Below are 12,826 nucleotides of genomic sequence, written 5' to 3' on the forward strand. Positions count from 1 at the left end.
TCCCAGTGAACTGGCCTCCACAGCTGCATGTGGTAATGTATTCCATAAACACACAACCCTCTGGCTAACGAAATTTCATCACATCTTGTTTTAAATGGATGCCCCTCTATCCGGAGGCTGTGCCCTCTTATCGTAGACTCCCCCACCATGGGAAACATCCTTTCCACGTCTGCTCTGTCTAGGCCTTTCAATTTTCGAAAGGTTGCAATCAGATCCCCCCCTTCTCATCCTTCTAAATTCCAGTGAGTACAGATCCAGAGCCATCAAACTTGCCACATATGATAAACTTTTTATTCCCAGAATCATCCTTGTGACCCTCTCCAATGCCAGCACATCTCTTCTAAGTTGAGGAGCCTAAATCTGTTCACAGTACTCAAGGCAAGGCATCACCAGTGTCTTATAAAGCCTCAGCATCACTTCCCTGCTCTTGTATTCTAGTCCTCTTGAAATGAATGCTAACATTGCATTTGCCTTCCTCACCACCGACTCAACCTGCAAGTTAAACTTTAGGGTGTTTTGCACAAGGACTCCCAAGCATCTCAGATTTTTGGATTTTCTCCCCGTTTAGAAAATAGACTGCACATTTATTTCTACTGCCAAAGTGCATAACAATCCAGTTTCCGCCATTGTATTTCATTTGTCACTTCATTGCCCATTCTCCTAATCTGTCTAAGTCCTTCTGCAGCCTACCTGTTTGCTCAACACTCCCTGTCCCTCGACCAATCTTTGTATTATCTGCAAAATTGGCAACAAAGCCATCTATTTCATCATCTAAATCATTGATATACAGCATAAAAAGAAGTGGTCCAAACACTGACCCCTGCGGAACACCAGTAGTCACTGGCAGTCAACCAGACAAGGATACTTTTATTCCCACTCGCTACCAATCAGCCAATGCTCTAACCATGCCAGTAACTTTCCTGTAATACCATTGGCTCTTAACTTGGTAAGCAGCCTCAAGTGTGGCACCTTTATCAAAAGCCTTCTGAAAGTCCAAATATACAACAACCATTGCATCCCCTTTATTTATTCTACTTGTAGTCTCCTCAAAGAATGCCAATAGATTTGTCAGGCAAGATTTTCCCTTTGTCCTATCTTGTCCTGTGTCACCAATTACTCCATAACCTCATCCTTAACAATTCTCTCCAACATCTTCCCAACCACTGAGGTCAGGCTAAAGAGTGGAGTGACGCTTGCAATTTTCCAGTTCTCTGGCACAATGCCAGAGTCCAATGATTTTTGAAAGATCATTGCTGATGCCTCCACAGTCTCTAATGTTACCTCTTTGAGAACCGTAGGGTGCAGTTCATCTGGTCTGGGTGACCTATGTATATCCTTGGGTCTGTCAGCTTTGAGCACTTCTTCCTTGTAATGGTAACTGCACTCACTTCTCTTCCTTCACATACTACAACACCTGGCACAATGCTAGTGTCTTCCACAGTGAAGACTGATGCAAAATACTCATTTAGTTTACCTGTCATCATCTTATCCCCCATTATTATTTCTTTAGCCTCATTTTCTAGCAGTCCTATATCCATTCTCATCTATCTTTCACTTTTTTACAGACTTGACGAGGCTTCTACTACCCACTTTGATATTATTTGCTAGTTTGCTTTCATATTTCATCTTTTCCCTTCTAATGATTCTTTTAGTTGTGCTCTATAGGTTTTTAAGTTTTCTAATCCACTATCTTCCTGCTAATTTTTGCTTTGCTGTATGCCCTCTTTTGTTTTTACGTTAGCTCTGACTTCTCGTCAGCCATGGTTGTACTATTTCGCCATTTGAGTATTTCTTTGTTTTTGCAATACGTCTGTCCAGCACCACCTTTATTCTTCCCAGAAATTCATGCCATTGCTGCTCTGTTGTCATCCCTGCCAGCATCTTCCAATTTACTTTACTCCACTGAAATACTACTACGTCAGGCTTTAATTTCTCCCTATCAAATTTCAAATTTAACTCAGTCAGATTGTGATCAGTGTCTCCTAAAGGTTCTTTTACCTTAAGATCCCTAATCACCTCTGGTTCATTTCATAACAGTCAATTCAGTATAGCTGATTCCCTAGTAGGCTCAACGACAAACTGCCCTAAAAAGCCATCTCACAGGCATTCAACAAACTCACTCTCTTGATATCCATTACCAACCTGATTTTCCCAATCGACCTGCATGTTGAAATCTCCCATGACTATCATAACATTGCCCTTTTGACACGCCTTTTCTATTTGCTGTTGTAATCTGTGGTCCACGTCCCAGTTACTGTTGGGAGGCCTGTATATAATTGCCATCAAGGTCTTACCCTTGCTGTTTGGGGCCCAAGCCTGCTCACAATACTCGAGAGGCCTTGCCAGTTCTTTATAAAGTCTGAATATTACATCCTTGCTTGTATATTCTAGTCCTCTGGCAATGAATGCTCACATTGCATTTGCCTTCCTTACCACAGACTCCACCTGCAAATTAACCTTCTAAGTCCCTTCACGTCTCAGCTTTTTGTATTTTCCTTCCATTTAGAAAATAGTCAACCCTTTCATTTTTTTTTTTACCAAAGTGCATTACCATACACTTCCTGACATTGTATTCCATCTGCCATTTCTTTCACCATTCTCTTAATCTGTCTAAGTCCTTCTGTAACCTATCTACTTCCTCAAAACTGCCCCCCCAGCTATCTTCATATCATCTGCAAACTTTGCAACAAAGCCAATAGTTTCACCATCCATATCATTGACATATAATGTAAAAAGAAGCTTTCCCAACACAGACCCCTGTGGAACACTACTAATCACCAGCAGCCAGCCAGAAAAGGTTCCCTTCATTCCCACTCTTTACCTCCTGCCAATCAGCTACTGCATTATCCATGCTAGAATCTTTCCTGTAATATCATGGGCTCGTAGTTTGTTAAGCAGTCTCATGTGTGGCATCTTTTCAAGGGCCTTCTGAAAATCTAAATACACAACATCAACCAGTTCTCCTTGGTCTATCCTGCTTGTTCTTTCTTCAAAGAATTTCAACAGATTAGTCAGGCAAGATTGTCCCTCGAGGAAGCCATGCTGACTATAGCCTATTTTATCATGTGTCTCCAAGTACCCTGAGTCCTCATTGTTAATAATTAACTCCAACATCTTCCCAACCACTGAGATCAGACTAACTGGACCATTGTTTCCTTTCTTCTGCCTCTCTCCCTTGAATTTTCCAGTCTTCCAGAACCATTCCAGAATCTAGTGATTTTTGAAAGGTCATTACTAATGCCTCCACAATTTTTGGTATCATCTTTAGTATTATTGGCTAGCTTACTTTCATATTCCATCTTTAACTTAATTACTTTTTTTAGTTGCTTTCTGTTGGTTTTAAAAAGCTTTCCAATCCTCTAACTTCCCCTTTATCTTTACACTATCATATGCCCTCTCTTTGGCTGTTATGTTGGCTTTGACTTCTTATTAGACACGGTTGTGTCATCTTTCCAGCAGAGTACTACTTCCTCTTTGGGATGTATATATGCTGTGCCTTCTGAATTGCTTCTAAAAATTCCAGCCATTGCTGTCTGTGGTCATCCATGCCAGAGTTCTTTTCTGATCAACTCTGGCCAATTCCCCTCTCATGCATCTGTAATTCCATTTATTCCACTACAATACTCCTACATCTGACCTTGGGTGGTTCTTCTCAAATTTCAGGGTGAATTTGATCATATTATGATCACTTGTCCTTAACAGTTCTTTACCTTAAGCCTCTTAATCAATTCTGATTCGTTGCACAACACCCAGTCGAGAATAGCTGAACTTGTAGTGGGCTCAACCATGAGCTGCTCTAAAAAGTCTTCTCATAGGCACTCTTGGAAATTCCCCTTCCTGTAATCCAGCATCAACCTGATTTTCCCAAGCTACCTTCATATTGAAGTCCCTTATGACTATTGTAACACTGCCCTTTTGGCATGCATTTTCTATCTCTCGCTGTAATTTGTAGGCAACATCCCTACTACTATTTGGGGGTCTGTATAAAACTCCCATCAAGGTCTTCTTACCCTTGCAGTTCCTTTGATTTATCCACAATGATTCATTACCTGCTGACCCTACATCACCTCTAATGATTTGATTTCATTTTTTACCAACAGAGCAATGCCGCCCCCTCTGCCTTCCTGCCTATAATTTCAATATAGTGTATCTTTAGACATTAAATTTCAACTATAATCTTTCATCCATGATTCCGTAATACCTACAGCATCATACCTGCCAATCTGCAACTGTGCTGCAAGTTCATCTACCTTAAACCAAGAACCATGAAAGAATCACTGAAAGGCTGCACCCAACAGGGTGGACAAACAGCCAATGTGCAAGAGACAACAGACTGTGCAAATACAAAAGAAAAAATGAAATCACAATAATAACTCAGTAATAAATGTCAAGAGAATGAGATGAAGAATCCTCAAAAATGAGTCCATAGGTTGTAGGAGCAATTCAGTGATGGGGTAAGTGAAGTTGAATAACGTTATCCCCATTGGTTCAAGAGCTTGATGGTTGAGGGGTTATAACTGTTCCTGAACCTGGTGGTGTGAGTCCTAAGGCTCTTGTACCATCTTCTTGATGGTAGCAGTGAGACGAGAGCATGATCAAGGTGGTGGGGGTCCCTGATGATGGATGCTGCTTTCCTGCAACTACACTCCATGTAGATGTGCTCAGTGGTGTGGAGGGCTTTACCTGTGATGGACTGGGCTGCATCCACTATATTTTTTCTTTGTAACATTTTCTGCTCGGGCATTGGTGTTTCCATACCAGGCTGTGACGCAAACAGTCAATATGCTCACACCACGCATCTATAAAAGTCTATCAAATGCCACTATTGGCTTTAGATATGGTTCATTCCAGCACAACCCCAACACCTATACCCTCTACAGGAGGCAAGCCTGGACTTTATGAGGTCCAGCAAACTCTCACATACTTGGAACTGTTTTCCATCCACATCTCTGAATTTCCACACACAACCTCCTAGCTGTTAACTCCTTCTGTGTCTGGAGGCAGTAGTTAACGGGCAGGAGGTAAGCAAGCCTCAGTACCCATGTCAGAGCAATAGCTGAAGCAGTGACCAGTGGCAGTGCTAAAAGCAACGATAATGACCGTGTCCTCGTATCTAATGCTCTTTCTCATATCCACCACCTCATCAACCTACACTCTCTTATGTGTTGGCTGAGTTCAACAGCAGGATGAGGCACCACCTTGGAATAATTACTGTATTGCTGCAGAGCACAAGTATTCTGTCTCCACTCAGAAACACCACATTTATGCAGGGGAACAATTCTCTGTAAGCTTGGACAGAAGAGGTACCTGACTCGAGCCATTCTCTTCTTCCCTTTCCCCATATATCCATGTGTCCTCTGCTCATTTTCCTATGCATTTTAAATTCCATGGGAATTGTTCACTATTACAAGTGATTGGTGCTGAAGCCTGAATTTTTTAGCATCTTTCAGCAGTTGAAACATCATTCCATTTAGTCATGCATCTTGAAGTTAAATATTGACAGTGCCAGAACCTTGTAGAATCAAAGTTCAAATTAAATATATTATCAAAGTATGTACATAACACCATAGCTTGAGATTCATTTTCTTGCAGGCATTCACAGCAGAATAAGGAAGTGCAATAGAATTAATGAAATTCTAACTTAACAGTCAAAATAAGTCAATCAACAACAAACCTTTTCAAAGAGTTAGTGAGCGTGTCCGAACTGCTATGGGATCAACGGGTTGCATTTCTGGCTGTGAAAAGCTTTGAGAGTAACACACACAAAATGCTGGAGGAACTCTGCAGGTCAGGCAGTATCGATGGAAATGAGAGCAAGTTATCTGGTGCATCATACTCTAAAACAGCTGTACAAACATTAACCTGCATTAATTGCTCGTTGATATCATGACGTGCCTTTGCTGCCTACATCCAGCAGGCATTTATTGTGCATTTCAAGAACTCTCACCATCATAGTTGAGGGCCAATTTTACCACACCTTTATGCAAGAGCACCATTGGTGCTGTTTTAGTAATTGAAGGATCAATTTTTTCCTTAAAAATTGAGCCAAAATAATCTCAGTTTTTTCAAGGATCATTGTTAATGCTGTCTTTAAAAACCTTGTGGAATAACAAAACCTTTTAAGGAATTAAAATGAGCTTTGGCTTCATAATTTTAATTCTTTAGAAAAATCTCTTGAATGAAGCAAAAGACATACAGGTATGCCATTGTGTGTTGTATTAGCTTATGAAGCAATCAATACTGTCTGTCAGTAATTGATTCCAAACCAATTGGCACAAATCTTTCATACAAGTTGTAACTTTTCTGCAAAGATCATTACCCCCTGCCTGTTCTGCTTTGTCCCACATTATGTCTGCTTAGCTTCCTTTGAGAATGTATTGTTGTAATGGTCGGTGAGATTATCATTGTTCCTCATATGCCACTGTTCATGTCCTCTCAGTCCTCTGTCCTGCATCCTGTGCTGCAGCTTGTCGTGGAGCATCTGAGAAGAATGAAGAAAGGCAGAGGTGATGTACGTAACTCTTCAGTAATCCTGCCAGCATTGTCATATCACAATTAAAATTTCTGTGTTGCCACAAGATCAAAGTTCTTTCGGCCTATGTATAGGTTGAGCTGACCGTGGATCACTAACAAAGCATGAAATCCATGTTTGGGATGTATTTTAATTGGGCCCTGCAATGCTCTTTATAGTTTGCAAGGGATCCAGTAAACATGTTTGAAGCTTGATGTTTAAAAATTGCAGAACATACACTAACTTTAAAACTATGACCTCATTAAACATTTGTTCTTTGTCTTTTGCTTAAAATAATTCCCAGACTATAGCTACACTTCAGGTGTTAAGTGTAGACCAACCCAATCATCTTAAAAATAAATAATGGCTAATGCTGAGCCTATGAGTTGGAGTGAGGAAGGTGTTACTATGTTATCCTATAAGCTAGTTAATAAATTAGACTTGGGCTCTTCTTGATTTTCTATGCCATTTTAAATAAGTGAAATTGTATAAGAAGTTAATAATGCGCCCAATGTTTTCTCACACCTTAGGTTAGGAACCTCATACTACGGTGATATTTGTTACAAAAAGAATGTTGGGACTTTTGAAGTTAATGAAGTGTAACAGATCAATTTTACTGGAGAGAGAATTTAAGGCTACTCTGAATTATCAATCCATTCAATTCCCTTGTATATCATATTCTCCTGTAGAGTTAGAAACTCCAGAATAATGCATGAGTAACGGAAAAGTAGAGAAAACCACCATGAAAAGCTAAAGGACCAAAGTTATTTTTTTCCCCAAGTATATTGATGTATTCCCAATAATAGCACATTGATAACAATGAACTCACTTTAATATTTTTATGCTGCAAGTATTCTAGTTGAAGTAGATGTATTTGTTTGAGATAGATTGCAGTCAAACTATTACAGAAATGAAACAGCTACAAGCCTCAGGAATTCACATTTATAAACTTCCATAATTTTTATGATTGAATACCAAAGATAAACTGTTAATGGATATGAATCCATTTGACTGCTTACAAGACATAAGTGGCATTGAGTTCAGGAGAGTAATTTGGGTACAAAATTTATAATAAGGATATTGTTATAACCATATCCTCAGAGACCTTGTGTCATTTTTTGTTCACATTCAACTGTAAGATGATATAAGATCAGAAAATGCAGAAAATACTCAGCAGGTTAGTAACATCAATGGAGAGAGGAAGAATTGATAGTTCAAGTCATTGTGTCATCATCAGAACTGCGCAAGGTTAGAAATTAAATAAAATTTTAATCAGTGTAAGCAGTAATACATGGAGAGAACAAAAAGGAAGGTCTGTGAAAGGATAAGGAGAGATTGTGTACCACAAGTGTTGTGGAGCCAAGTGAAAACAAATGCATTTCTTTGGGAGAAGTGTAAACAAGAGACAAATGAAATCTGAAATGCCAGAAAGGCAGAGAGGAAACAAATACACTGCTAGAAATGTGACTGATTTGGCATTGAGTCCTGAAGTCTGCAAAAAGCAATGTCAGAAGATAAAATACTGTCTTGACCTTTTGTTGAGTTTCAGTGCAATGGCATTGATTGTATAGATAGTCAGAGGCTTTTTCCCAGGACTGAAATGGTTGCCACAAGAGGACACAGGTTTAAGGTACTGGGGAATAGGTACAGAGGAGATGTCAGGGGCAAGTTTTTTTTTACTCAGAGAGTGGTGAGTGCGTGGAATAGGCTGCCGGCAACAGTGGTGGAGGCGAACACAATAGATTCTTTTAAGAAACTTTTGGATAGGTACATGGAGCTTAGAAAAATAGAGGGCAATGGGTAAGCCTAGTAATTTCTAAGGTAGGGATATGTACAGTCCAACTTTGTGGGCTGAAGGGCCTGTACGGTGCTGTAGGTTTTCTATGTTTAGGAGACCAGGATGTAGGGGTCAAAGTGACAGGTGACTGAAAGAACAGGGCCAACCTTGTGCATTGAAGAGGGTTGTCCTGCAAAGCAGTTGCTTAATCTGCACCTGATTTGCCCAGCATTAAAGAAGGCAAGCACAGAATATGGTACTCTTAATTAGAAGAAGCATTAGGAAATTACTCCCACGTGTGCAACAGTTGATTGTGTCCTTGAACAAAAGGAAGAGATGAGGTACAGTTCTTCCACAATTCAGCATTAAATTCAACTGTTTCATTCCAGCTAATATTGAATCTCACTTTTCCATCATTTGTTTTATTTCAATCCTCTCCTATTTGTGCCTCTTCAATACATACCTAGTATTACCTATCCTATTTCAGCTGGAACTACCACCACTTGGTTTTATTCTCCCCTAGTCTTTGCCCTATCAATATCTTCCCTTTTGTGCTCCCTATTCCTCCTCTACACTTAAAGCTTTGTCACTTCTGACTTCTCTAGTATGATGAAAGGTCATCAGTTGAAATGTTAACTCTCTCCATAAGTGCTACCAGATTGTTGAATATTTCCAGCATTTCCTGCTTTTACTTGAGAAACATATCATGGACAAAAGAAATCTATTCCTCACAGGTGTCTATCTTCCCCGTTCCATTAGAAGAGTTCTCTTCATACCATTGCTGTGTTGAGGCACTCGTACATCACTTAGTAAAATAAAGGAATGATAATAAAGTTGTATCATTTTAATTATTGCAAATATATAACAAAGGAGATGTGGAAAAATAATATTGTACTTTATGTGGATTAATAATACTTTTGTTTGTTTTTGCTTCAGGATAAATATCAAGGAGTGGGTTTAATACCAAGCAGAGACTCTTTTCAGTTTCGGGTATGCATCAAAATTGGAAACTTATACTTGATAACAGTTATAAATTTCAAGAATTCCAGTGCAATACGTTCAGTGCTCCCAGTGGAGACCTGCACCGGATGTAATAGATTTGGGGCTACAAACAGAGTACGAGAAATGTATGACTTACTTGAGCTATCAATGTGGAACACAGTTGAGGATACAGTACAGATTAATGGAGGCTAAGTAATCATTTTACATGTGTAGTATATTTTGTGTTCTAATTCTAGTGTTGTGGGTCTTATTGATGAGAGACTGTGGGCCTTGATTGATAGTGAATTATTTCATACTGTTATAGAAAAGAATGATTCTGTCTTCAACCAATGCTTAGATAAGGAGAAATAGAGGCACTCTGATATCTGATATTGTTGAACAATTACAATCGGAGCTCTTGTTTTTAAATCTCTAGCCACGAAATGGAAGGAGCTTGCCTACTTTTCACTAACAGGTATTTCAGTTTTATTATCCAGTTAATTCTGTGACAGAGATCATGCCTCAATTTATTTGGCACAGTTTTTTTTTAATAATGACATTAATCAGTTAGTTATTTTCCAAGTCATTTTGCAGCACAAGTCATTGGTTAATTTTCTATCAGAGAGTTATTCAGATGTGTGTTTAGTTATAAAAGTAAAATACTGGAAGTCTGACAGAAAATGTTGGAAACATTCGGTGGTTCATAGGGCATCAGTGGAGTCAAAAACAAAGTTAACATTTTAGATAAATGTTCATTACAACGGTGCAAAGAAATGCCCTGGTTTTAAAATTGCTTTAAAAACATGGTAGGGTTGAAGAGAACAAAGAGTGATTGAAGTTTAGAAGTGGTGATGGAGTCAGCAGAAAGATGAAAGGCAGCAAAACAGCCCCAAACCATGATGCTACATTCACCATGATTCACATTTGGGATGCAGTTTTGGTGATGGTGTACAGAAGTGTTCTCTTTTGTTGAAACATAGCAACATGCATTTCTGCCAAAAGTTTCAACTTTTGTCTCATCACTCCACAGAACATTGTCCTATAAGTGTTGTAGAACATCCAGGAGGTTTTTTCCCCCCGCAAACTTGAGATGTGCAGCAATGTGTTTTTTTTTGGAAAGCCGTGGTTCTCCTCCTACCATGAACACCATTCTTGTTCAGTGTTTTTCTTATAGTGAACACGTGAACAGAGATTTTTGCAAGTTCTAGAGGTTTCTGCAGGTCTTTTGCTGTTATCCTTGGTTCTTTTTCACCTTCAGCATTGCACATTGTGTTCCTGATGTAATCTGTGTAGGATGTTCAATTCCAGGGAGAGCTGCAACAATACTGAGTTTTTTCCATTTGTAGACAATTTTTCTTACTATAGACTATGAACACTCCAGTCTTTAGAATTGCTTTTGTAGCCTTTTCCAGCTTCATGCATCTGTACAGATCTTCTTCTGAGGTCCTGTGAAATTTACTTTGATCGAGGCATGGTGCACATAAACCGTTTTTTGAGAAGAAACAGGCTGTGTCGGTAACCTGACTTCGTGTGTCTTTTTTATATAGAGAAGGGCACCTCTACAACTCACATCTCCAATCTTATCTCATTAATTGGAACACTTGACTCCAAATAGCTTTTGTTGAAGGCATCACTCCAGAGGTTCACATACTGTTTTTTCCAACAAATACATGTAATATTGCATCATTTTCTCAATAAATAATTCAATGAACAAGTATAATATTTTGTGTTATTTATTTAATTGTGTTCTCTTTATCTAGTTTTGGGACTTGTATGAAGATTTGATCACATTTTAGGTCATATTTATGCAGAAATAGAGAAAATTCTACAGGGTTCACAAACTTCCTAGCACCACTGTACATCCTTATTATATTGAATGGATATTTTTCTTTTAGTTCCTTGTTTCTACGCCAGTTATCTTACATTTTTCTATTGATTCTGCCATATATTAGAATGGAGTTGTAAAATAATTACATTGTAGCATTTAAAATATGTTTCTGTCTGTTACTTTTTCATGCAATCTTTAAACTTGGAGATATTGGTTATATACAGTATATATGAGAGGTGATTGATAAGTTTGTGGCCTAAGGTAGAAGGAGTCAGTTTTAGAAAACTTAGCACATTTATTTTTCAACATAGTCTCCTCCTACATTTACACACTTGGTCCAGCGGTCGTGGAGCATACAGATCTTGGACCTCCAGAAAGTGTCCACTGCAGGGGTGATTGATAAGTTTGTGGTCTAAGGTAGAAGGAGATGAGTTATTAACTTCAAACTTTCTGCATAATGACACAAAGAGTTGAACTGCACGTGCATGTAACGAGAGCTGTATAACTCATCTCCTTCTACCTTGGAGTTCATATTATTAGGTTTTTGTTTTAAGGTATTGGCATTGATTTATTATTGTCACACATACCAAGATGCACTGAAAACTTTGTCTTGCCTACTGTTTATGCAGATCAAATCATTCATTGTTTATTAAGGCAGAATAAAGTAAAACAATAAGGATGTTATTTTGAAATTATGAGTGGACAGGGTTATTCTGCTTCATTAATAAGAAATGAATCAAATATTTCTTGACTATTTTGGAATTGTGATTTTCAGGTGATGGAAAATGCTCAGAATTAATAGGAATCTTTTGGCATTTCAACTTAATTTGCTGTGGAAATTTCCCAGGGGTGTGTACCACATCTACTCACAACTATTTTGTTTTGCAGGAACGTGAACATCTACAGGAATGGTTGATGCAGATGCTGAAAATGAGTTGTTATCAATATTTATAAAACATCTATTATATTCATGATAACTTTAACTACATGATTACTGATTGTTATTTTCATAAATTCACCTCTAAAGATAAAAATGAACTGTATCAAATGTGAAGTTGTTTATCAACAATAATTTTAATGCAATGCATGTTCCTGAATTTTCTTTTCACATTCTTTATTTGTGATGGCATCAGCAAATGTATGAGTTGAAATAAAATTCATAGTTAAGATTTTCTGTTTGCTTCTGTTTTAGAACATACACTCTTTTAAAAGTATTTCCAGTTTGTTCAGTAATCCAATCACAAACAAGAGAAAATCTGCTGATGCTGGAAATCCAAGCAACACACACAAAATGCTGGAGGAACTCAGCAGGTCAGGCAGCATTTGTGGAAAATAGTACAGTCGAAGTTTCGGGCCGAGACCCTTCAGCAGGACTGGAGAAGAAGAGATGAGGAGTCAGAGTTAGAAGGTGGGGGAGGGGAGGGATAAACACAAGGTGAAACGGGGAGGTGTGGGGGAGGGGTGAAGTAAAGAGCTGGGATGTTGATTGGTGAAATAGATACAGGGCTGGAAAAGGGAGATATCTACTAGGAGAGGACAGAAAGCAATGGAAGAAAGAAAAAGGGGGGAGGAGCACCAGAGAGAGGCGATAGGCAGGCAAGGAGATAGGGGGGGAGAGAGGGTAAAAAGGATGGGCAATGGTGAAGGGGGGGAGCCTTTATCGGAAGTTCAAGAAATCGATGTTCACGCCATCAGGTTGGCGGCTACCCAGACGGAACATAAGGTGTTG

General features: G+C 38.8%; 1 protein-coding gene across 3 annotated transcripts in view; it reads left to right on the forward strand.

Moving 5' to 3' along the window:
* The window catches only part of nmu (neuromedin U), a 58,002-nt gene extending 45,733 nt beyond the window's left edge, over window positions 1-12,269 (forward strand). For 2 of the 3 annotated variants that reach the window (XM_073064637.1, XM_073064636.1), the window contains 4 exons: window positions 6,440-6,511; window positions 9,225-9,278; window positions 9,706-9,744; window positions 11,986-12,269. In XM_073064637.1, the coding sequence (XP_072920738.1) occupies window positions 6,440-6,511; window positions 9,225-9,278; window positions 9,706-9,741 (162 nt within the window). In that variant the 3' untranslated portion in view covers window positions 9,742-9,744; window positions 11,986-12,269. The remainder of the gene's footprint in view (window positions 1-6,439; window positions 6,512-9,224; window positions 9,279-9,705; window positions 9,745-11,985) is intronic. The other variant, XR_012101262.1, reaches the window with a different exon arrangement.
* Window positions 12,270-12,826: the final 557 nt, after the last annotated feature.

Source organism: Hemitrygon akajei, chromosome 13 (assembly GCF_048418815.1).
Source record: "Hemitrygon akajei chromosome 13, sHemAka1.3, whole genome shotgun sequence".
NCBI classification, from domain to species: Eukaryota; Metazoa; Chordata; class Chondrichthyes; order Myliobatiformes; family Dasyatidae; genus Hemitrygon; species Hemitrygon akajei.